The sequence below is a fragment of the Chlorocebus sabaeus genome, chromosome 5, assembly GCF_047675955.1.
Source record: "Chlorocebus sabaeus isolate Y175 chromosome 5, mChlSab1.0.hap1, whole genome shotgun sequence".
Taxonomy (NCBI): Eukaryota; Metazoa; Chordata; class Mammalia; order Primates; family Cercopithecidae; genus Chlorocebus; species Chlorocebus sabaeus.
Genome location: NC_132908.1, coordinates 26074435 through 26100725, shown reverse-complemented (window position 1 = coordinate 26100725; position 26291 = coordinate 26074435). Strand labels below are relative to the sequence as shown.

General features: G+C 40.9%; 1 protein-coding gene across 2 annotated transcripts in view; it reads left to right on the top strand.

Moving 5' to 3' along the window:
* The window catches only part of XPO6 (exportin 6), a 117095-nt gene that overhangs the window by 37067 nt on the left and 53737 nt on the right, over positions 1 to 26291 (top strand). The window contains exons 3-8 of one of the 2 annotated variants that reach the window (XM_007988709.3): positions 57 to 169; positions 1279 to 1476; positions 8037 to 8196; positions 10946 to 11023; positions 20876 to 21329; positions 24620 to 24746. In XM_007988709.3, the coding sequence (XP_007986900.3) occupies positions 57 to 169; positions 1279 to 1476; positions 8037 to 8196; positions 10946 to 11023; positions 20876 to 21329; positions 24620 to 24746 (1130 nt within the window). The remainder of the gene's footprint in view (positions 1 to 56; positions 170 to 1278; positions 1477 to 8036; positions 8197 to 10945; positions 11024 to 20875; positions 21330 to 24619; positions 24747 to 26291) is intronic. The other variant, XM_007988719.3, reaches the window with a different exon arrangement.

The window sequence follows — 26291 nt, the reverse complement described above, 5'->3', positions numbered from 1 at the left end:
TTGTCTAATTTCATGTATTTTCATAGCTTTCTTTTGTTACCATTTAACTTTTCCAGAGGAGCTTCTTAATAACTTTGCCCAGCAAATAGGAGCCTGGAGATTCTGCCTGTACTTTCTCTCCAGCACTAGGAATGACTATGTAATGATGTACAGTTTAACAGTTTTTGAGGTAAGTTGTCAGTAATTTTATACTCTTCTGAAAAGGATTTTGTAGTCGTAGTGCCATATCATTGACACTAGACTAAAGCTGTAATGTGCTGGGAGAGGGTAGCTCAGCTCTGGGACGTTGTCCCACATACTGTCTTTGTGTAGCTGTGTGTTGTTTGGGGCATCTTCCATCTTCCACACTAGAAGGGTAAGGTGGATGGTTGACTTTAGGGTTAAGTAGGTAGGTCATTTGTGGTAACATATAACTGTTCCCTGCCTGTTATCATTGATAAGGGAAAGATAATTAAAGAAAAACATTTTAGGAGGAGAAATGATAACCATAATAGCATCATCCCCAACAGCAAAAAGTTTTATTTATATCACCTCTCTTCCAATCCTTGTTTTCTGTGCGCACCTTTAAAAAATCTAATTGTAGGCTGGGCGCAGTGGCTCATGCCTGTAATCCCAGCACTTTGAGGGGCTGAGGTGGGCGGATCAATGAGATCAGGAGATGGAGACCATCCTGGCTAACACGGTGAAACCCCGTCTCTACTAAAAATACAAAAAAAAAAAAAAAAAAATTAACCAGGCGTGGTGGCGGGCACCTGTAGTCCCAGCTACTCGGGAGGCTGTGGTAGGAGAATGACATGAGCCCGGGAGGCGGAGCTTACAGCGAGCCCAGATTGTGCCACTGAGCTCCAGCCTGGGCGACAGAGCAAGACTCTGTCGCCCAAAAAAAAAAAAAAAAAAATCTAGTTGTAATCATATTGCCCATGATATTTTGTATTTTGCTTTTCCCCACTTTATTTTATATCCCCACATGTAGTTCTGACATTATTCACCAAGACATTCTTCTGTTTTTGAACATTGAAGTTGTTTCTGTCAGTATATTTTGGTGGCTATTAGAGACAGTGGCGTAAAAAAGTTTTTACACATACAGCTTTTTGTTTCTGTTATGGGACTGCTGTGTCATAAGATTTGAATACTTTTATTATTCTTATTGCCATATTGCTCCAAACCTTTATTTAAAGGGGGTTTCTTGTTGATAAGTGATATAGCTATCTGTGGGATGAAAAGCAGTTATTTTTGTGTATAGGTTGTTAACTTAAAAGATGTGTATTTGTTTTTCAGAATCTGATCAATAAAATGTGGCTTGGGGTCCCATCTCAGGATAAGATGGAAATCCGTAGCTGCCTGCCCAAACTCCTTTTGGCTCACCATAAAACCTTACCTTACTTTATCCGGAACAAGCTCTGCAAAGTTATTGTTGATATTGGACGTCAGGATTGGCCCATGTTCTACCACGACTTTTTTACTAACATTTTACAGGTAAGGATATGCCTAAGGAAACTTTATCTTGTAAATTGTTTGTTGAAGTGATTATTTCCTTGTCCTGAAGAGGACTTTTAAGATTAGCATTTTGGAACTGTAGTAGTGAGGTTATTGTAGGACAGATTATCACATTCACTTAACTTTATATTTATAAGACATACTGTATCTTTGTGCAGTGGAGAAAGTAGGGGAGAAAAACCTAATCTCTTTGTTAACCTGTTGTGCAATTTGTTCAGCCAGTATTTGAAAGTCTGTTAGGTGCTGTACTAGGTGTTAAGGGTACAAGGGTGAGGCCTTCAGTAGTTTCAGCATTTAGTGGGGGAAATAGCTGTGCAAACAGTAATTACTCAATAATATGGTAATTATTGTGGGAGTATATGCAGAGTGCTGTGGTGGCATATAGCATGTAGACTTAGTGGTGTTGGGCTGAGATGTGAGATGGTGAAGTGGTAGAGTAAGGGGCTAGATTGATGGACAGAGGCCAGGCCAGGAAGGGTTGGAGGGTTCCATTGTGCAATTCGTAGTTTTTCCTAGGGAGCTAATGAAAATTTTGAGGAGGGAGAAAACATGGCTACATGTTTATGGTGGAATGATGGCTAGCTGGGGTTTGGATTGCAGAGGGGCAAGGTGAGAGGGAAAGAGGCAGGATGAAGAGGATTTGGACCAAAAGGAGATGACCTGGTGGGTGGAGGTGAGGCACCCAGGGGATAGGGGCAGGAAGCCAGTGACACTAGGTGAGAGGGGAGAGAAGGGAGGAATCTAGAATGACTTCCAATTTTTTCTGGTTCAGGTAGATTTTTCAGGCCAGGGTTGAAAGAAGGGGAATGAATTTGGGCAGAAGTTGGTGAATTCAGTTTGATAGAAAATGCATTTAAGATTTGTGTTCCTTCTCTGTAATAACTAATGAGACATTAGGAAGTGTGGATCTGGGGTCAGGATTTAGAAGTCAGAAGGGAGTAGTTGGGACCTAAAAGCTATGAGGGAGATGCTGTTGCTCATTTGAATCCTGTGGTCAAGTTGGAAACATTTTCATGTTATTGAGCTAGTCTTGGGTATGCAGGAAATGGGTATTATATACAGTTTATAGAAATAAAGTTCTTTGAAAATTGGTTATAGTCTCAGTGACTGTAGGATTTTCCAGAACAATATCATTTTCTAATGTTCTGCTTGCTCTTCATTCAAACCATTTTAATGATGCAGCAATTAAAAAAGAATTCAGCATCCAAAGTGCTTCTCTCAGATTGTCTCTCAGAAGAGCACAAAAATTCTTCATTTAGTTTTGTTTTGTATAGTGCTTCATTCATCTAGAGATTTATTGGGTTGTTACTGCAAAGGAGATTCATGCCTTTATTCAAGTAGTCAACTATTTGTTGAACACTAAGCACGTGAGGGGATATAGTAATCAACAAACACCAAGTCCCTGCCTTCCTGGAGTTTATGATCTTTGGGTGGGGATGGGGGCATCAGCAAACAATAAGCAGATACACACTTGGAGGTATTTATAAGTATGATGAAAACTCAATCCAGGGAAGGGGACAGAAACTAGCGGGGGTTATGTTTAGATGGGATGCTCGTAGAAGGCTTTTCTGGGGACAGACATTTGAGCAGAAACCTGAGTGAGGGTTATGGGATGAACCACGTGGGTATCTAGGGGAACAGTATTTGGGGCAGAGAGAATAGCAAGTGCACAGGATCTGAGGAATGGCAAGCAGGCGAGTAGGCCTGGACTCGGGGGACATGAGACGGGAGACACTTCCCTGGCGTTCTGTCCAATACACTTGCCTTCACTCCAAGTTGAGGATGGTTATGGTAACCCTTTCCAAGGCTTTCTTAAGTGGGCACCAGGGAAGCGCACTGGAGATGGGAAAGACTAAGAGGGTTTGGAGTCTTCTAAGTGAACCTATTCCTGGGTTGGTTAGTGGTGCGTCCTGTGACAAGAGAAGGACCTTGAGACGGAGAGTCACAGGCCTGATGATAGCCGGTAAGGAGGAGCCACAGTTGCACCGCTGGGATTGGTCCCTGTGATGAAGAACAGAACGTTTCCTGGCTACATTTGAAGTATAATTATTTGTAACAAAAGATGGATTTGGAAGAGAGCACTTTTAGGTGAAGGGCTTCTGGAGGTTTAAAAAGGCTAGTTGTCCACTGTTCTCCACCACCTCCCCCTTTCAGCCCCGTCAATAATGACTCCTTTAACCTCATGTAGCTTTGGTGACTTTGAAACACCATATGGTAGAAAGAGCCAGACTCTGAGGCAGCAGGTTTGGGTTCTGCACCCAACTTTGTAAAGTCATCTTTTTCTTTTCTTTAATTTTAATAAAGATAGAGTCTCACTATGTTGCCTAGGCTGGTCTTGACCTCTTGGCCTCAAGTGGTCTTCCTGCCATGGCCTCTCAAAGTGCTAGGATTATAGGCATGAGCCACTGCCCCAGCCTAAAGTCCTCTTTGATTTTAGCACCTCCTGCTGCTTACGTAAGCTTCCCTTTCTTTCTTTGTAAAATGAGAGGCTTGGACTAAGTGATCTTTGAAATCCTTTCCAGTTGTGTTATGTCCTGCTTCTTATTTATTCTTGTGAACTAGACAATGGCATATAAGCCTTGTCAAGAATGATCAGTGCTCAACTGCTGACATTTCTGATAATATAGTTATCCCTTTGTATCTGTGGGGGATTGGTTCCAGGACCCCCTTGGATACCAAAATTCATGGATGCCGAATTCCCTGATATAAAAAGGCATAGTTTGCATGTAACCTATGCACATCCTTTTGTGTAGGTTAGACCATCTCTAGATTACTTCTAATACCTAATAGAACGTACATGTTCTGTAAATAGTTGCTATACTGAGGCTGAGGCGGGCGGATCACGAGGTCGGGATATTGAGACCATCTGGCTAACACGGTGAAACCCCGTCTCTACTAAAAACACAAAAATAATTAGCTAGGCGTGGTGGCGGGTGCCTGTAGTCCTAGGTACTCGGGAGGCTGAGGCAGGAGAATGGCGTGAACCCAGGAGGTGAAGCTTGCAGTGAGCCGAGATCGCACCACTGCACTCCGTCAAAAAAAAAAAAAAAAAAATAAATAAATGTTGTTATACTGTATTGTTTAGTAAATAATGACAAGTAAAAACTATACATGTTTAATACAGATGCAGCCGTTTTTTCTTCTTTTTCCTGATTATGTTCTATCTGTGGTTGTTTGAACCTTTGAATACAGAACTCATGGGTATGGAGGGCTAACTGTAAACGTTTTCTTCAGATATTGGTAAATAATGCCAAACTGGTTCTGGAATCAATTTCACCATCACATGATCCTTTGAGTAAATCATCTAAAGCGTTTTTTTGGGCTCATATGGTGTTTGCAGTCTGGGGTGCATGGTTTTGTTTTTTTTGAACTCTGACAGTTTGTTGGGTGGTATCTATGCAGTTTTTGTTATAATTGTGGTGACCACCATAAGCAGATAGAGAGGGGTTGATTTGGTAACCCAGCCTTACGTGCTGTGGGTTGGTTATACCCTTTCTAGGCTGCTGGAGAAGTAATCGAAATTGAAACCGACCCCTTTCCTTCCCACCTGCCCACATATACGCCAGCACACACATGACACCAACGGTTCTAGAACCTATTCTTCAAATTCCTAAAGTCTGTTGAGCAGAACCTGTGGTCACATTGTGCCTGGGACCAGATACTTAAGGGGCAAGCAGCACAGGAAGAGAATTGCTGTTTCTTCTGTTGGGTTGTGTAATAAAAACGATGGAACCTTTTCAGAAGTTCACGCTAGAAACCTGAACTTGTTCTTCAACCTGCAGGAGCTCATTGTCTGTTAAACTGCAGAGATTACCTGTGTTACAAGCTTAAATTAAAGATGTGAAGATGGTAAAGGGAAACACTGTTTTAATAAAAAGCTTTCTGGGTACAAAGCTAATGAGAAGAAAAATTACACATTTTATCAAGCTCTTTTTCAAGTAAAGAATAGTTTTCTCTTTTCATCTGGCTTCTTGCCTGACCTTCTTCTCCCTTTCCCCTAAATGATGAGAGGAAGGAGAACTTGCAGATAGATTTTCCATATCGTGGGGGAGTTTTATTTCTGGGAAGTACAGCATTTCGTATTTATAGGAGGGTGTATATTGCCAAATGGGATATTTGGCATTGCGAGTCATTTCCAGCTGAGAGAGTAAGGATGCAGCCTGGAGGGGAAAATAGAGACAAGAGGTAGAGGAGAAAGAAAGGAAAAGGAGGAAGTAATGGGAATCTTTTAGAATATAGGCCAATAAGCCAAAGGTCTCCAAATGGAAAGAGATGCTTACCAAGGATCAGTTCTACTTCATTGTGTGAAGAGAAATTTCCTGTCCTCCCTATACTGCATGATCTGAATTTAAAAGTCAGTGTTAGAAATAGGCCAAATTTGTAGAAAACGAAGATAAAAATTGTGGAGAATATACAGAGTTTTAGTGTTCAAGAGACCTGAATTTATAGAGAGCATTTTAAACACATCATTCATTGCTGCTGGTTACCTAGTGCTGCTTCTGAAGACACTTGAATTTACCTTAAGTTCCCATTTTTGAGTACTTGTCCTGTTCTTTAGGGATGAGCTTTTCCTTGCTTTGTGAAAGGGGAGTTATTTGTAAGGGAAAGGAATGTACCCTGTATTTCTTTTCTTTTCTTTTTTGTTTTCTTTTTTTTTTTTTTTTTGAGATGGAGTCTTGTTCTCTTGCCCAGGCTGGAGTACAGTGGGGTGATCTCGGCTCACTGCAACCTTTGCCTCCTGGGTTCAAGTGATCCTCCTGCCTTAGCCTCCTGAGTAGCTGGGACTACAGGTGCCTGCCACCACACCCAGCTAAGTTTTGTATTTTTAGTAGAGACGGAGTTTCACCATGTCGGCCAGCCTAGTCTCGAACTGCTGACCTCAAGTGCTCTGCCCCCCTTGGCCTCCCAAAGTGGTGGGATTACAGGCATGAGCCACCACGCCCAGCCTGTACCCTGTATTTCTTGAAGCAAAGAATATAAAATCTATGGGTACAGTTCCTGAGTGTTCTCCTCTTCCCTAAAGTTTATATGTATTTTTAGCTTAAGTTAAAAAAAAAAAAAAAAAAAAGCGTGTCAGAGAATTAACTACATTTAAACTTAATGAAGATTAAAGAAAAACTTGAAGTGCTTTTCAAATTGTCTGCTCTTTTATAGATTGTAGCAATTAACTCAACAGATAATTTTAGTGGCAACTTGTTTACTTTTATCATTTCTGGAAATTACAGAACAAATATAATAGTAATGCTTTGAATTTTGTAAAAATGATTAGGAAGATGTAGGTAGTGCTATGCTGTTGAAGGCATACTTTTTTTTGTCTCGTTTAATTAAACTTTCTTTTTTTTTTTTTTTTTTTGAGACGGAGTCTTGCTCTGTCGCCCAGGCTGGAGTGCAGTGGCCGGATCTCAGCTCACTGCAAGCTCCGCCTCCCGGGTTTACGCCATTCTCCTGCCTCAGCCTCCCAAGTAGCTGGGACTACAGGCGCCCGCCATCTCACCCGGCTAGTTTTTTTTGTATTTTTTTTTAGTAGAGACGGGGTTTCACCGTGTTAGCCAGGATGGTCTCGATCTCCTGACCTCGTGATCCGCCCGTCTCGGCCTCCCAAAGTGCTGGGATTACAGGCTTGAGCCACTTAATTAAACTTTCTTATAGTAGAGAGACTATTACAGGTGATAGAAAAAGTAACTTAGTTTGCTACATAGGTATTTGCAAAATCCTAACTAGTCATAGTTTAATGACATGTATGTGTGGTGTTGCTCTGCCATATTTAATCATTACCTTTTCTGAAGCATGCAGAGTTTAGAAGTATAAAGTTGATGTAATAGCATGCATATTGAAAAGACATCACAAATTGATTTACACATCTTAATCACTAATATAGATGTAATTTATATACATGCACACACAAAACTTTGTTACTAGAAAAAGTAACAAAGGCTGTGGTAGGAATCTGGACATGTATAAAAATGGTCATGTTAGGTATAAAAGACGATTGTTTTCTAGCTGTTTTTAAGTTCATGGTATTAGAATTTTGTCTGTAAAATATGATGAGAATATATTTTGAATGATTAAAAAGAGCTCCCTAAATATCCTCTAAGTGATGTTTCTTTTTTTTATTTGAGACGGAGTTTTACTCTTTTTGCCCAGGCTAGAGTGCAATGATGCAATCTCGGCTCACTGCAACCTCTGCCTCCTGGGTTCAAGTGATTCTCCTGCCTCAGCTTCCCGAGTAGCTGGGATTATAGGCATGCGCCACGACACCCGGCTAATTTTGTATTTTTCGGAGAGACGGGGTTTCTCCATGTTGGTCAGGCTGGTCTCGAACTCCCTACATCAGGTGATCCGCCCATCTCGGCCTCCCAAAGTGCTGGGATTACAAGTGTGAGCCACTGCACCCGGCCTCTAAGTGATGTTTCTGAAGTGTTGTTTTATGTTCATATAAGATTAAACACACACAGATGCTTCACAGCTTTAATACTGCTGAGTCCTCTTTGTACTTTATCAGTTCAACACTCTGCTCAGAACATGCTTTTTCCTGGCAGTTGATCCAGTCCCCTGTGACAACCCCTCTTGGGCTGATCATGTTGAAGACAACTTCAGAAGAGCTGGCTTGTCCCCGTGAGGACCTCAGTGTGGCTCGGAAGGAGGAGTTGCGGAAGCTGCTACTGGACCAGGTGCAGACAGTGCTTGGGCTACTGACAGGTGAGCAGTATGGTAGTACACAGAGATAGAGGCCTGCCCGCAGGCGCCCAGAGTTCAGGCCTTGGTGCTCAGCAGCTTTGAGCAGTTGTTTGCACTATTTCTGAGATAGCGTGAAAATGGGAAGCTGCATTCCCAACACCTATAGCCCAGTGTCTAGCACACAGTAGGACCGCAAAATAGATTTGAGCCTTATTTTCCTCGTAGTCTTTCACTAATTGGTCCTCACTGTAACTGTGATCAGTGAGGGAGAGTCCGGGTATGCCTACAGTGCCAATCACTGCATGGTAAGTTAGGTGGGTGGCAAGCACTCTATTTAAAATAATTTGAATTGAAGATCAGGAGAAGTTGGAGTAGGAGGATATGAAAATTCCCGTTCTGGGTAAGGAAGTGAGACGTGGTGTGGAGCCATCTCCTTGTGCACTAGGTTGTAGTTGTATGTAGCATTTTGTCTCTTCTGTTCGATGAGTGCCTCGTGACAAGTTGTAAAGGGCAAGAAGAAACAGAAAGCAAACCACAACATGAGACAGGAAGGTAGGAGGAGAGGGGAGTACCCTGGGTGCCCGGGGTGGCTTCTCTGTGCTGCTGTGAGACCTGTATGCTAGGGAGGCACGTATGCAATGCCTGGCCATGAGGCCCTGGGAGTGCCGGCAGCCTGGGCTTGCTACTTGAGGGAATCTTGTAGTGAAAAGAAGTGTTTTTATCTCTAACTCCGTTATCCAGGCTTCTTCTTGGATGTCTAGGAACTTTCTTTGTATCTCCAGTTTAGTGCTTGGCATGTGGTGGGCACTTAAAATTGGCTGAAAGAACCATTGATTTAAAAAGTAAACTTGGGTTAGTGCAATGGCTCAGGCCTGTAATCCTAGCGCTTTGGGAGGCTGAGGTGGGAGGATCACTTGAGCCCAGGAGTTTGAGACCAGACTGGGCAGCATATTGAGACCCCCATTTCTGGAAAACACAAAACAGAACAAAACAAAAAAGTTAGCTGGGTGTGATGATGCATGCCTGTATTCCCAGCTACTCAGGAGGCTAAAGAAGGAGAATTGCTTGAGCTCAGGATTTTGAGGCTGCAGTGAGCTATGATCGTACCATTGCACTCCAGCCTGGGTGACAGAGTGAGACCCTGTCTCTTTAAAAAAAAAAAAGAGCTTGGCATTTGCACATTTTTTGACACCCCAACTAAATGTCAAATTTCTAATGTTAGGGACCATGTTTTATACCTCTGTGTCCTACTGTGCCTAGCAGTGTATTAAATATTTAAAAAATTGAGATAAAACTCACCATTTTAAATTGCAGTATTGACTGGCTTTTAGTATATTCTTGAGGTTGTGCAACCTTCAGCGCTATTTAATTCCAGAACATTGTCATCACTTTAAAAAGAAGCCTCGTACCCATTAGCCGTACCCGCCCCCCCCAACCCCATTCTCCTCTCCCCCAGTCCCTGGCGTTCACTAATCTACTTAGTCTGTCTCTATGGATTTGCCTTTTTTGGACTTCTCATAAAAATGGAAGCATACAATATGTGATCTTTTGTGTCTGGCTTTTTCACTTAGCATAATGCTTTCAAGATTTATTCAGGTTTTAGTATGAAAAATTTGAGAATAAGATATTTTCAAAAGCCTTTATGATCACCTTATGTTCCGGGTTCCATATGGGTACAAAGAGGAAGAAAACACAGTTCCTACCCTCAGGTAATTTACACTTCAGTGGGGAGAGACAAGTAAGCAGTTAAAGATGTTTTAAGAGCTATAACAGAGTTATGTTTTATGTGTAGCAATTCCTGAAGGAGGTGACAGCTGAATGGAATTTTGAGGGACAGGCAGGTGGCATTTAGTGTGGTAGAAAGGTCAAGTTGAAATTGGGAGGAGGAGAGCAGGTCAGAGGTTGAGAGGGACACATATAGAAGGAACAGCAGACCTCATCTGTTGGGTGGGCTGAAGCCTGGGTCAGGTGAGGCTAGATGAGGCTAGCAGAGGCCAGGATTTCCGGCCTGTTTCCTGCATGAGGAATGAAAGAGAATTAGTGGCAGGTTTGTGGGGAACGAAAAGTTGAGTTTGGGATATGCATGTAGTGTAGTCCAGGAAGCAGGTGGACATGCAGGTCTGTGATTGCCTTGCCTTGTTTCTGAAGCCCCCATCATGTGATGCAGAGCTTGGTGTATGTAGTCAAGGTGAGTTTGGGCCAAGAACAGGAGACTTGAGAGGCTTCAGAATATGTTTTCTTGAAGCCGTGGCAGTAGATGAGTCACTCTAGCAGTGAGAGTGAAATGAGAGGAGAAGCAGAGCAGTAAGGGAACCTGGGGAAACGTGTGTTTAAGTGACTCATGGGCAGAGGATGGAAGTAATAGTGAAAGGGATGGAATTGAGTTCAAAGAAACCAGAGAAAAACCAGGAAAGAGTGGTGCTGCTGGCTCAGATAAGGGTATAGGCAATGGCCTGTCATGCCACAGCATGGTCAAGGAGGATGGGGATTAAGTGACTGGTGAGTGCACGCAGCAACCAGGGTACTCTGGCAAAGAGCAGTGCTGGAGGCATCAGTGGGGAGAGGCCACACTGCAAGACCACAGTGAAGCAGTGGAGAGCCAGAAGGCAGCTGTGAAGTCGAGAGGCACAGCTGCTTGCTGGAGGAGGACATGGTCAAGAGAGGGATGTTCAGGTGCTGATGTTTGATCAAAGGTATCAAGAAACTTTCTCTAAATCTTTATATGCTGGACATTATTTCTCTTATAACTCTGTTTCTCCTTTCTTGGTAGGTATCTTGGAGACTGTCTGGGACAAACACAGTGTTACTGCTGCCACTCCACCACCATCCCCGACCTCAGGAGAAAGTGGTATGGTCTGCCTGCCAGCCAAGGCATTCTTTTTAAATGTATTGGGGGCCAGGTGTGGTGATTTGCACCTGTAGTCTTCAGTACTGAGGAGGCTGAGGTGGGAGGATCACTAGAGGCCAAGAGTTTGAGACCAGCCTGGGCAACATAGTGAGACTCTATCTCTATTTTTAAAAATTACATAAAAAAAAATAGTCCTAGGTCGTTGTCCTCATTTTTTTCTTTTTCCCAAATGTCATGGCTATGTGCTTGTGCTGAGATTGGTAGGAGCCTTTGGGCTTGACACTTCTGCTTGTCCTTCTTCTACAGGGGTGGCAGGAGGTGGGCAGCAGCCCACAGGAGAGGACATAGGAACAGGAATATTGAGTGCTTTCTTCCTCACTGGACTCATGTTGCCCAAGGCAGAGTGGGGACCTCTCTGCCTGCATAGTGGAGACTATGCAGTAGTTAGCATTGAGTCAACATTGGTTAAGAGTCATTTGGTAAAGTGGGGCATATTTGCAGAGGCTATTAAATAGTTCACTGGTTGCTAGTTATTGTCCATAGTGTATTAATATCTGCTTCAAAATTCAGAGTGCAGTTCATCTAAAGATGACTGCTTTCAAGGATGGATGGAAAGAGGAAATTGCATCTGAACAGGAACTTTTAGTTTCTAAATGCTGCTGTTTACACTAAATGATCACAAATGCTTTTCCAGCAGAGTACATCCTGTGAATTGGCACATATTTCTTCCTCTACTGTAAAGGTTGATGTGGCTAATGAGAAATATTTCCACATCTTCTCCTTTACTTCAAGGAGATAGGCTGTGGAAGTCAGACATCTCTAAGCCCAAACTGTTTTATGTAGCCTGTTGTTAGTATGTGGAAGTTGAAATTCTTGTAGAGTTACTCTAGAATTGAAAATCTATCTGAAAGTTTTGAGGAGTACTCATAGTGCACTAGTTATTACAAATTCTCATTATCTTGGATTAAAAATTATTAGAGAGCCATTTGTCATACTGCTTAGATTACAAATAATTATAGAGTTCTAGAGTGCATTATAAGCTCATAGGAAATGGAACTTTGTATTTGGTGGCAAACCTTTATTCTTTAGGTAGATATTTGAGGTGGCTCAGCAGATTTATATGTTGCAGTATCTGGATGATTAAAGAAACATTTGGAAATGATTCAGAGATTTGATTTTATGAGTGAACGAACACCTTGGAGTATCCACAGTTAAGTTTGTCGTTTCATTTAAATTCTGTTTGCAAATACTAATTCTTTTTTTTGAGACAAGGTCTCTTTCTGTCACCCAGACTAGAGTGCAGTGGTGTGATCACAACTCACTGCAGCCTCGACTTCCTGGGCTCTAGCAGTCCTCCCACCTCAACCTCCCAAGTAGCTGGGACCATAGATGTGCACTAACATGCCTGGCTAATTTTTGTATTTTTTGTAGAGACAGGGTTTCGCCATATTGTCCAGGCTGATCTTGAACTCCTGAGTTTAAGCTATCCACCCGCCTCAGCCTTTCAAATTGCTAGGATTACAGGTGTGAGTCACCATACCCAGTCAAGATTAGTTCTTTTGAATTAGATTTGTTTTAGACAGTTGACTACTCGCTTGCACGGTTTACTAGCAGCAGCAGTTTACTGTAGAAGAAACGCTTGTTTGTGTTTCAGTTGGCTTCATCCAGAGAGGTTCTGAGCTAACTCAGTTTATACTTTGATAGGCTCTATTTTCCTCACGGCCATGTTAGGGACTGTCAAATAATACAAACCAGAAATGTGTGCTTACCTCTTCCATGTGTTGCCCAGGTTTTATGAGGCTAGGCGGAATAAAATATGAACTTGCCATTTGCATGTAACAAAACCTAAAATGTGGTGCCTACTTCTTGAGAATTGCCTCTTAAAATTTTTTGAAATGTTGGATTTTAGTATTTGAGAAATAACAAAATAAATTGAGACTATAGGGGCACCTAGGGAGTGACATAAGCTTTTAAGCTGGTATACTTCCCTTTTAAAAAAAATTGTGTGTTTATTTGTTACAATGTTTTTCTTTCTTTTTATGGTAATGTAAGTGAGGTCATTAGATCTTGCCCCACTATTTGGACAGTGCTGATGATGCAACCACCATTCATTTTGATGCTTTTGCTCAACTGTCTTTGTGCACTTAAGACGCCAAGTTAAGCAGTAAAATTTCCAGAAAATTGTTTTGCTTTCTTGACCATATCAGTTTTCTGGAGAAAATTTATTCTGAGAAACTTTAGGCCCAGTGAAGCAACCAAACAAATACCTTAGCACACCCCAGCTCAGCCCCTTTGGAACTCTCCTGCCCTGTGTGTTAGGTTTAGTAGCCCCCTGAGGCTTGTGGGGTTTTTTCCCCATATACTTTCTTTTAATATAGTTTTCTGTCTCATCACTTTTAAAGAACCAAGCCCAGGGCCTAGTTCCTGCAACAACTCCTTTAATAGTCTGGATGTAGAAAAAGGTTTGAAGGAATGTGTGTGGTTTATTTCTCAGCATAGTTCCCCCAAATTGTTACCCTGACTCCTAAACTGGCTGCAGTAGTGATCACTCACCTCACAAGATCGGACTGCTGTGGGACAGATGATAGTCTGTTTCTTGCCTACAAACAAGGAAGCTTGCCAGGGGTTGCATCGCCAGTGAGCAGAGTGGGGACATGAACCCCTACCAGAACCCTAGAATTCCGAATCTAGGTGCACGGTCATCGTCCTAGCTTTGCTTTCTTGGTCGTTCTCACCACTTTCATCCACTTCCTTCTTCCCCTGGTTTTGAGTCTTGGCCCTGCCACTTACTCTGTGACCTGGAGTGGATCCTTTACCTTCTCTGACCGCTGATGTCCTTGACTATAAAAAGGGAATAGCTTTCTCTGTGGATAAATGAGGGAAGATGTGGACATTGCCCCCTGCCTGCTGAGGCTGTTCCTTCCTGCTTCACTTGAGCAGCTTCATCTTCCTTCATCTCCTCTCATCTTCACTTCTCTCTGCCTGGACCAATGGGGAAAAAAGTGCACAGAATGAGATTATGTGACTACAGCAATTCTGAGTTAGCTTTGATTGTTCTGCAGTAAAATTAAGGGACCATATCTTTCTCATGCACGTGATATATAGTTTCAAATATAGAGCTGTACGTAGGTGATGATGAAAAGTTCTTCAGGGTGAGGATGTATCAGAGAGCATGAATTGAGGCCAATTCTTAACAGATTGCATATCTTCATGTACATCTTTTCATGTATTCCTTATATACTACCTATAGAAAGGTGGGACTTGGGAGGGTCACGTACAACTCCTGTGATCTTATTTTCTCCTCCAGGGGCTCCTTGAATAGAGTTTCCCCCCTCTTTTACTGGACCAAGGCTGCAGTTAGATCTGTGATTTGTCCTGCAGGGAATATTTGTTAATGTCTCCATGACTGGAGAAGTGCTATTGGCATCTAGTGAGTGGAGGCCAGGGCTGCCGCTAAACACCCCACAGTATACAGGGGACCAAAGAATGATCTAGCCCCGGGTGCCAGGAGTGCTGAGGTTGAGAAACCCTAAGTTAGTAAATATACAACTGATAGAAAACACATGAAGTTTCAGTAATTAAAAAGCTTTGCATGAAAGTTTATTACAGGGCTGGGCATGGTGGCTCAGGCCTGTAAATCCCAGCACTTTGCGGGGGCCGAGATGACAGGATCACTTGAGCTTAGGTATTTGAGACCTGTGTTGGCAACATAGTGAGACCCCATCTCATACACACACACACACACACACACACACACACACACACACACACGGGCGTGGTGGCTCATGCCTGTAGTCCCAGCTACTTGGGAGGATTGAGGTGGGAGAATCACTTGAGTCCAGGAGGTTGAGGCTGCAGTGAACCATGATTGCACCACTGTACTCCAGCCTGGGCGACAGAGCAAGACCCTGTCTCCAAAAACAAAACAAAACAAAAAACAAAAAAATAAGAGAACTTGATAAAGTTCTCTTAGGTTTGTATTGAAAGTGCTGCCGCATGAAGCAGAATCTGTTTTGTGGTGATTCCTTCCACTTTGATTACAGTGTAATTTTTGAAATTTTTGAAAAACACTTCCGTCGTCCACTAAAATACCTTGAAACTTTTAAATTTGAGTAAAATCATTTTTATGGAGAAATAACCTTAATAGGTTCTTTCCCCGGCCCCAACCTTTTTAGGCAAATGAGTCGTGATACACTCCTTAGCAAATGTTGACTTCCATGACCACGGTCCTGCTACTTTCTTTCTTTTGAGGACAAAAGCAATCGCAGATCATTCATATCCACCTAAACAGTTTTTGCCTTTGCATAATCTTGTTCAGTCTTTGTCTTCACATATTTGTCTTCCTATGCTTGTAGTCATAGTATACACATGCTATTATTTTACATATGATTTTAGGCCATACATGTTTTTCCATATTTTTTCTCTTTTTTTAATACAGAGAACAATTAAGAATATTTTTCTGTATTTAAATATTAGCTTTCTTATTGCTCATTTTTCCTGGTTGCATTATCTTCCCAGTTAACTTGCTTTTTGGAAGGGAACATTGGTTTTGAGGCCAGATCCTGGTTTGATTTCATTTCTACCTCATGCTAACAGAGGGACTTGGGGAAACACTTGGTCTGTCTGTGCCTTAGTTATTTTAATGATCTGTACATATGGGTAATAATACCTACCTTAGAGTTGTGAATATTAAATTAGAATATGCTTAGGTAGTTTTCAATATAGGGCCAAGCAAATAATCACAGAGCGACGGTGACTGTTACTGCTTTTACTATAAGTATTATTATAGATGTTTTGTTTTTTTTTCCTTTTAGCATCCATTCTGGAAAAAGTCTTCTGAGCCACATACTAGGGACAGCTCTTTTTTTTGGCTCCTTATAAATCAACTTGATAAGTCCACTTTTAAGAATAGAACGTAAACCCTTCATTAATAAATTCACAAAATCCTCATTATAATGGCGGAGGAGGTTGAGGCCAAGAAAGGCTAACCAACTTCTTCATGTTCATCCAGCATTAATGTAAGGCCTCAGCTCTCAATAAGTTTGGGGACCCCTGGAAGTCCCCTAAACCCTTTTGGGAAGTCCCAAAGGCCAGGTATTTGTTCATAAAAATACTAAGACATTGTTTGTCATTTTTATTCCCATTCTCTCATGAGTATATGAATACAAAAGTTAATTCCAGATTTCATATTGCAGTTAACCCTCAGAAATGACTGTTCATCAGACTTTAATATGATAGAATAGACACAGTCACTTGAAAAGGCCACTAAAGCCCTTTGTTCATTTGTAGTTGCGTATCTGTGTGGAGCTGCATTTTCTTCACGTACTTCAGTGAAAACAATCTATTGCAAAACAGTGAAGGCAGAAGCAGTTGGGAGAGTCTAGTTATCAAACCAGCCACTAAAGAGATTTCAAAAATATAAAAACTGTATTACCCTTCTCACTAGTTTTGGGTGAAATACAGTTTTTTTCATTTAAAAATGTTATGCTAACATGATGGCTTTGTAATTAAATGAATTAAATATTTAAACACTTCTCAGCTTTAATTTCTAATATGGCAAATATCAATAGAAGTAACCCTTCTAAGAGCTTTCTCTTTGGGATGCTTAGTAATTTTTAAGAGTGAGGACTTCTGAAACCCAAACATTTGAGACCTAGTGCTATAAAGTACAAAATAAAATGTAAACATTTACCCAGTATCTCATATAGAAAGAACATCAAATAATATTTGATCACCCCAGACATCTCTACACAGAGATAAGACAGATAAAAAGACAAAAATAGTATCAGATCATATATTTTTTGTTTTTAGTAACAATTAAATTTTAGTTTTACTTGATTTTTTTTTTTTTTTTTTTTTTTGAGATGGAGTCTCACTCTGTTATCCAGGCTAGAGTGCAGTGGGCATGATCTTGGCTCACTGCAGCCTCCGCCTCCCGGGAGCAAGCGATTCTCCTGCCTCAGCCTCCCGAGTAGTTGAGATTACAGGTCGCCTCTACCATGCCCGGCTGATTTTTGTATTTGTAGTAGAGATGGGGTTTCACCATGTTGGGCAGGCAGGTCTGGAACTTCTGACTTCAAGTGATCTATCTGCTTCAGCCTCCCAAAGTGCTGGGATTACAGGTGTGAGCCACCGTACCCACCATTTTCTTGATTTTTTTTTAAAGATAGAGGCTCACTGTGTTGCCCAGGCTGGAGTGCAGTAGTGCGATCTCTGCTTACTGCAACCTCTGCCTCCTGGATTCAAGCAATTCTCCTGCCCCAGCCTCCCGAGTAGCTGGGATTACAGGCATGCACCACCTTGCCCAGCTAATGTTTGTATTTTAGTGGAGACAGGGTTTCACCATGTTGGCCAGGCTTGTCTCGAATTCCTGACCTCAAGTGATCTGCCTGCCTTGGCCTCCCAAAGTGCTGGGATTACAGGCACGAGCCACCGTGCCTGTTCACGTTTTACTTAAATATAACAACGTATTAAATTTAAGGAATTGCTGACCTTGAGGTGCTTTTTCTACAATTCTATAAGAAATATTAATTTCTAAAATATACCTGTATGGTTAAGAAAAAATGATAAAAATCAATTTTGTACTACGTGTTCAAATTTTGTGTATCACCTCCCCCCCACCATGTTTAATTTTAGACCATGTATTTTGGGACTTCTTCCTTGTGAAAAATGGGAAAGTTAGCTAGCTAACTTTTTAGCTAGCTAAAAAGGAATTACCCTCTGTAATGCCTACGTCTGTTTAGTCTTGAGTCTCTATGTAATTTGATGCTGGTGTGTCCTTTTGCTACAGCTTCTCCATTCCTTAATTCTTTATTTTGATGTGTCTCTTTATCCATGTGGTTTCTTTGTTTGGTATCCTCCTTGAGAAGAATTTGTGGAGTTACCTGAGTTTTTGCATGTTTGAGAGAATGTCCCCAGGCTGTGAATGTTACTGTGGAGAAGTCTGACTGAGGTGTTTTCTCCTTTGTATCTGTACTTTTCTGCCTACACTGCTTCCTCATTTTAAACATTCTTAATATTGATCACTCTTCATCATTTTTTTCTTGAAACAGGATAAACCTTTTCATGTTGTAGAGTCACATCAAATTTCAGGAAATTTTTCTTCTTATTATAGTTTTTTTTTTTTTTTCTTTTTTTCTTCTTTTTTTTAAAGACGGAGTCTTGCTCTGTCACCCAGGCTGGAGTGGAGTAGTACAATCATAGCTCACTGCAGCCTTGACCTCCCTGGGCTCAAGCGATCCTTCCACTTCAGCCTCCTGAATAGCTGCGCCTATAGGCATGCGCCACCATGCCCGGCTAATGTTTGTATTTTTTGTAGAGATGGGGTCTCGCTATGTTGTCCAAGCTGGTTTTGAACTCCTGGGCTCAAGTGATCTGCCTGCCTCAGCCTCCCAAAATGCTGGGAATGCAGATGTGAGCCACCACTCCTGGCCTGTTGTTATAGTTTTAAATATTTTTCTTCTTTTGTCTTCTCTAAAATAATTTTACAGCTTTTTTCCCTGTTTCATTTTGTTTGATTTCCTTTAGTTTAGTGCTTTCAAAAATCAAGCAAGCATAAGAATCGCTTGGAGTGCTTATAAGAACACAGATTCCTGGGCCCCAACCCCTTCAGGCTCTACTCCAGTAGGCATGGGTTGGGGCCTGATGATTTGTATTTCTGACAAGTTCTCTGATTACACTACTGGTCCAGGTTCACAGAGTAGCCCCATGTTTCTCCAGTTTTGGGTCTTGGGGTCCCTTGACTCTTAAAAAATTACTGAGGTCCTCAAAACACTTTGTAAGTTATATCTGTTGATAGAAAAACTGAGAAAAATATAGAAATAGTCATTAATTCATTTGAAAATAACTGATGAACCCATTACATATTAACAGATAATATACTTTAATAAAAAAACCTACATTTTTCAAAGCAAACAGAAAAATTCACTGAGAAGAGTGGTGTTGTTTTGCAGTTTTGCAAATCTCTAACATGTGGCTTAGTGAAGGGCAGCTTCTGCATTTCATCTGTTGCAATATCCCATGTGATGTAGCCTCTGGAAAGCTCCATTGTACACTTGGAGATAATGAAAGTGGAAAAGGAAAAGAGCATCTTAGTATTCCTTTAAAAATAGTTTTGAATTTGTGGACCCCCTTCCCCATAATCAACAGCCATTTTAATGTAGATAACCTCTATCTTTTGTTTGGTAACATGCTTTTGTAAGAACTTACTGTTTTGTGTCCATATATTTTAATATGTAAGTGGTATAGTGAAACTATCATTCCGTTTCTTTCTTTTAATTCAACTGTATCTTTTTAAGGTCTCTCCAAACTGTTGCCCATCTATGCCTTAGTCCTCTATCTGCTCACTGTGTGATATGATATCTGCCTCTGCATTCCCTATCTTCTCCTGCCAAGGAGGAGGCCAGACTGCCTCTAGCTCTCCCCTTCATGCACCTCTGCCTGTCCCCTCATGGACCCGTGTGAGGGTTGTGTTGGGAGCATACCAGGAGAATGGTCAGGCGAGAGGATATGTGAATGTTTAGTAGGATTCCAGAGTGCCAGGTCCTCCTCAGAATGGCCCTTCCTCCTGCACCGCCTTGTGAAGGTTCCTACGTCCATTCCTTGTACTTGACGTCTGGCATTTGCCAACATTTTTTCCGACTCCTTTTAATTTGCTTTTTCTGATTACTAATGGAATTTGAAATCTCTTCATATGCTTTAGAATTTCTTCTCTGAAAATTGTCTCTCCATATCACCTGTCTGTTTTTGTACTGGGGTTGTTGTGTTTACTGATGTGTAGCATTTTAAAAATAGATTTTAGCTTTCAGTCCTTTTTGATGTTAGAAATTGTGAATATCTTCTCACAGTCTGTTGTCCACCTAGTAACTTTCCCTTAATGTTTTTCGTTGATTAGGAACTCTGTTTTTGTTTTTATTTTTTATTTTTTGAGATGGAGTTTCGCTCTTGTTGCCCAGGCTGGAGTGCAATGGCGTGATCTTAGCTCACTGCAACCTCCACCTTCTGTTTCAAGCAATTCTTCTGCCTCAGCCTCCCAAGTAGCTGGAATTACAGGCATGCACCACCACGCCTGGCTTACTTTGTATTTTACTAGAGACAGCATTTCACCATGTTGGTTAGGCTGGTCTTGAACTACTGACCTCAGGTAATCCGCCCGCCTCGGCCTCCCAAAGTGCTGGGATTACAGGCATGAACCACTGCACCCAGCCTTGATTAGAAACTCTTAATTTTGATATTATATTCATCAGTATTTTTTGTTAAGGTTTTCATTTTGGTGGTTTAAGGAGTCTTTTTCTCTCTTATATTTCAAATACTCTTATATTTTCTTCTGTTAACTTTAAAGTTTTATCTTTGGTTTAAGTCTTTAATTCATTTGGTGCCCAACTTTGTATGTGGTGTTAGGGGTTTTTATTTGTTTATTTATTTAATGGTCATGTATCATGCTTTTCAACAGCAAGGTCATGATTTGGGGGAAGACTAGCAAGAAAAGAAAAACTTGAGTGGATTTGGGGTTTTGCAGCCAGAGAATAATCCCATCTTCTCTTCACTTATGTCTCCTGGGAAACCGCTGTTGTACAAATCTCACTAAAACTAAATTTAAGTCAAAGCACTAAAGATTATATCCAGATCCCCCTCACTAAGAATCATAATCAGTTATCTTATTTGTACTGTACTGTTAAAATTTCCTAATTACTGTTTATTTCACAGCTAATTAAACTGATACATATATATCAGTTTAATTAGCTGTGAAAAAAATATATATATATATATATTTTTTTTTTGAAGGAGAATTACTTAAAGTTATTTGTAAGAGATTTGATGCTGGATAGCTTAAAAGCCTTTCCTATTTTTCAGGTGACTTACTGAGTAACCTGTTGCAGAGTCCCAGTTCAGCCAAACTGTTGAATCAGCCAATTCCCATCCTTGATGTGGAGAGTGAGTATATCTGTTCCCTGGCCTTGGAGTGCCTGGCCCATCTCTTCAGTTGGATTCCTCTATCTGCCAGCATCACCCCATCCCTCCTTACCACCATCTTCCACTTTGCGCGATTTGGCTGTGACATCCGTGCCAGAAAGATGGCGTCAGTTAACGGCAGCAGCCAGAACTGTGTCTCGGGTCAGGAGCGCGGCCGGCTTGGGGTCCTGGCCATGTCCTGCATCAATGAACTCATGTCCAAGAACTGTGTGCCTATGGAATTTGAGGAGTATTTACTGCGTATGTTCCAGCAGACTTTCTACCTCCTGCAGAAAATCACCAAGGATAACAATGCCCACACAGTGAAGAGCAGGCTAGAAGAGCTCGATGAGAGGTAATGAAACCAGGCGTGGAGCTGGTGTGCCCCAAGAAAGGGCCCTGACTGTTTACCATGCTGGGCTGCATGGCATCTGTAATCCTCTTTGATTTCAGAATATGGGGCTCCTGGTGAGGAACAGAAAGGTAGGTGTGTGCCAGTAAGTCTGAGATTAGCTGGAAGGGCTTGGGTGGTTAAGGGAAGTGACTGAGTTTGAAAAATGCTTGTGCCTTGTGTAGGTTTGTTGTCTTTTCTCCCCATCCATCTCCTGTCCTCCCTTCTACTCCTCTTGTCCCCTTTTCCTTACTATTTGCTTGCAGGTCTGAGGTGGTGCAGGGACTGAAACTGCTGCTCCTGCGTAGCCAAGAACAGGAGAAGAGGTCCGTGGAGGTACAGGAGTTATAATCGCCCTTTCTCACTTGGTGTCAGTTTTTACCATTTGACTTTTCCCAAGTGAACATCCTGCAGTATACAGGAATTGTTATTATTGTGAGTTTTACATCAATGGCAAGTTTTCATCAAACTATAGGAGGGATGTTAATGTGTGCACAGGTTAATGTAGCACACAACTGTGTTTCTTTGTTATTTTCCTCTCGATGGCGCCTACAATGACCTCCTTTGTTTTTTTAAAAAGCACTCTGAAAGATGATTCTATCATGGTACTCTGAGGCAGGGTTTCATGATTTATGTCTCTTGCAGATGAGGTCATTTATGTATCTTACAACTTTGGTTAACATGATACTACTGCTGTATGAAAACAAGAGGGAAGTTGGAAACTTATATTATGAACAATCAGATTGACTGTTTAGAGACTTTCAAGCAATAAATTGTATCGAATTAGTAAATATTTACAGATGACATGGCAGCAAAAGTTACTAATATTCTCAGTTTTCCTTAGATTGCCCTTTGTTATTAAGCTATTTTCTTTCCCTTAGAGTAAATAGCAGAATATAAAGTCAAGTACCTAAAGTTGAAAGTTTTAGTGCTTTTTAAATTGGATAGTTTTATAGCATTTTTCTAAAATTAAAAAATTGGTATATAAGATTATTTTGGTTTGGGTTATTGTAAAACCGACATGTTTGCTCTCTATAAGAACACAATCTGATATGGTAATATGTTCTTAAAAATTATTTGGTGATAGCTTTCTACCTGAATTCAAAGGCATCATTATTCACTTTCATATTCTTTCTGTCTGTTTTTAAGAAAGGCTGTATTACCTTCATTTATTTTTATGATCTGTGTGTCTCATGTCAGTATCTCATATGTTAATTTAAAAATCTAGCTACTTGTATCAGTTATCAAATAGCAGTTGTTTTGACTTTAATCATAATTAAAGACAACTTTGTTGTGGCTTCCATTTGTGGATGGTATAGAAATGTCATTATGGATTGTCTATGTACTGATGTTACGTGTAACTTTTGTGCTCTTGGTTTTACATTTTAATCCTGTGCTTCCTATTGCCCTGTGAAAGCTGAGAGGTGCCTGGGAGCAGAAAGGTGACATAAGTAATGCTGTGTGCTTGCTTCCTGGCTCTGGGTGCCCTACCACTAATTCTAAACAGCTCAGTCTATTCTCAGTTGTTTAGGAGCTGCTAACCAGATCCTTGGCTTCTCTTTCCCTCTACTGCCTTTCCTTTCCCCCTAACTTTCTACTGTTCATTAGCACCTGTACCAGAAGGTGGGCAAGGGAAAGAAAATGAGGTGAAATAAAATCTGTAGTTTTAGCTACTGAACAGCCTTGTTTGTATTTTTAAAAAATTGGGTTAGATACTAAAGTAAAATTGAGATTGTTCTGTATTTAGCCCATGGCTTTTTTTTTGTTTTTTTTGTTTTTTTGTTTTTTTTAAATGGGTAGTAGGGAATTGAGTGCATCTTCCTAAAGAACAGTCAGCTGGCTGGTGACTTTGAATATCCATGTAAAACTGTCATAAGCGAGTGAGGAAGGAGTTCCTACTCTTGAGTATTAGTGATTGATGACACCAGAGAGAAGTGTCTTTGTATGTTCCTGTCTCTAGAAACAGTTGATTTTAGTGCCTTACTGTTTTTCGAGTACTTGGCCCCATGATCCACAGAGACAGCCGTTCTCTTTATCAAAACAAATTAATATGTATTTTTTAAAAAGCTGCAAATAAGCTCGGCCACATAGAGGTCAGGCAGGCAGGCAGGCTGGCCACCCTCAGGGAGATAGGTCCCAGGAGCAACATGGGACATGTTATTTCTGGGCCAGTTTTGCTTTTCTGAGTAGTAGTTTTCTCTCCTTTTATTATTTCACGTATCTTTGTTTTTGAAAAATAGCTTTTGCAGTAATGAGTTTCAGAATTGCTTTTAGCCATTATTTCATTTTCAGCTAAGGCCTAGTGTGTCTTTACCTTTTTGTGTTGGTCTCTGAAATGTGATTTATGAAAGTATGGCCATCTCATTTTCTAATCACCTTTTGGTATTTAGGGGCTTAAAATGACAGTTTCTGAAATGTGAGAGTGATGATGTGCTGTGTATTTAATAATGGAGATCTCTTATCCTTGCAGCTGTGACCCACACTCCTCTGTGAAATGATTTTGTGAATACAAATGAGTTGGGGATTCACTGTGAAGTGAAAAGAAAGAGCACTGGATTGGGAGTGGATGATAGTCCCGTTCTGCCATGAGTTGGCTGAGTGACTTTGGGCTGGTCACTTTACCTCTCTGGGCTTCATCTGCAAAATGGAAGCATCAGACTAAAGTCCCTGAGGCTTGCCCAGCTCTAATAGCCTTCCTCCCTTGTGTTTGAAATCACTTTTAGAGTATTGGGATATGCTGTGTTTAATTAGCACCAGGAACCAAAGGGGGAAAAATGGCCATTAGGTTGCAAGCCTGAGTACATCTTACCTGGATGCCATGCCATTTGTAGCCTGGTTTTGTTTTTGTGTCTTTAGCACCATTCATTTTAGTATTTTGGCCTCCTGGAAAGAAAACCAGCCTTCTGGACTTGCCAGATTGAAATAATACAGTGATCTGCCCATCAACGTTTTGATTTCCCTTCACTTTAATTGGGTCACAACACAAATGACTTAGTAAATATGAGCGCACTACATTATAAGAAGCTTTAGCAGACAGTGTCTGAGGATTAAAGTTGCTTTTCTGCTATGTTTCAGGTGGTTAATGGAATGAAGGGTTGCCTGTCCTGTAGGTAATTGTTGCAGGCCTTTATATTTTTAAAAGAAAATATATTACAAATTTGTATAGTTCTGTACTGAAAGAACTTTGGATTGAATTTAAGTTCTAAGGAGGTGGCTGGGTTTCTTATTGTCACCTTTTGTCTTGTCTCGTTTAGCTATATCGAGAAGTTTACCGACTTTCTTCGGCTCTTTGTGAGTGTTCACCTAAGAAGAATCGAGTCTTACTCCCAGTTCCCTGTGGTGGAGTTTTTGACACTTTTGTTCAAGTACACATTTCATCAGGTAAAGCACCAAAGCCATCCTTCCCTTCCAGAGAAAAGGTTTATTACCTTGTTACTTTGAGAAGAAGAAAATTTTTCTTTCAGCTTTATTTTCTAAACATTAATGTAATGCTTATTATGTGAAGAGTCACAGGTTTAATCTCCCTAACATCCCTGTGAAGTAGGTTCTATTACCATTGTCATCTCTATTTTGCAGGTGAAGAGTCTGAGGCACAAAGAGTAACTTTGCTTAGAGTCATACAGTTAGTAAGTGGTGGAGCTGGGATCTGAACCCAGAGTCAGGGCTCTTGACCACTATTATGTGAGCAAAGCCAAAGACAGGAAAAGTCTGAAATTAGGGCCTTTAGTTCTATTCTGTAACTGTCACTGAAACCTCCCTCAAGAAGATTATATATAGTGAAGCTCTTGAGAGTTAAGTTTTGGTAGTGTCCAATTTTTTCTCCCCCTCAACAAATGTTTTTTGAGTTCCTATTGTATTCTAGGAGCTGGACATATAACCTTCACAAGCAAAGTGTTTGCCTGCTTTGAGTTTACTTACATTCTAGTGACCCTACTCATTCTAGTATGTATGTATATATATATACACACACACACACATAAAAATATATAAAATTATATATGTGGCTTTATTGAGGTATAATTGTATATATCATGAAATTCACTCATTGTAATTGTATAATTCAGTGATGTTCATTGAATTCATAGAGCTGTCCAGGCATCACCACAGTACAATTTTAGATATTTCTATCACATCCTATCCCCTGTACCTGTTGGTGTGTGTTTTTATTTTAGTTTTTAAAGTTTTTGGTAGTGACTGGGTCTTGTTACATTGACGAGGCTGATTTTGAACACCTGGCCTCAAGTGAGCCTCCTGTCTGGGACTTCTAAAGTGCCGGGATTACAGGTATGAGCTACTGTGCCCAGCCATGTGTTTTTAAAATAAGCTTTTTAAGTTAAAGTATGACACACATACAGAAAAGTGCATAAATCTTATGTGTAATTAGATGAATTTTCCCCAAATCGACATATGCATGTAACCATCACCTAAGTCAAGAAATAGAATGTTGCCAGCACCCAGGAAATCTCATGTCCTTTCCAAGCACTTCCCCTTTTTTCTCCCCAGAGGTAACCCCAGTCCTGACCTTAATACCACAGACTAATTTTGCCTGTTTTGGAGCTTCTGTGAATGAAAGCATATAATGTATGTTTTATCTGCGTTTTTGTTGGCCATCATGTTTGTGAGCTTCGCTTGCGTTGTGTGTGGCAGTCGTGTGTTGATTTTCATTGTGCTGTTGTTAAGTCATTGTTTGCAAGTCCACTCCCCTGCTGATTTGGCTGCTTCCAGTGCTTGCTGATCTTGCAGTGAGCATTCTTATACGTGCTTTTGGACGTACACAGGTTACTCTTTTTGTTGGCATGTACCAGGGATGAAACTAATGGGTCGCTGAGGACATTTGATTTTAGAAGTAGTTTTTTTTAAAACCACTAGTGTTGTAGCTTAATGTGGCTAGAGGAGAGACAAGGGTCTAGGCTAGGAGGGTTGTGT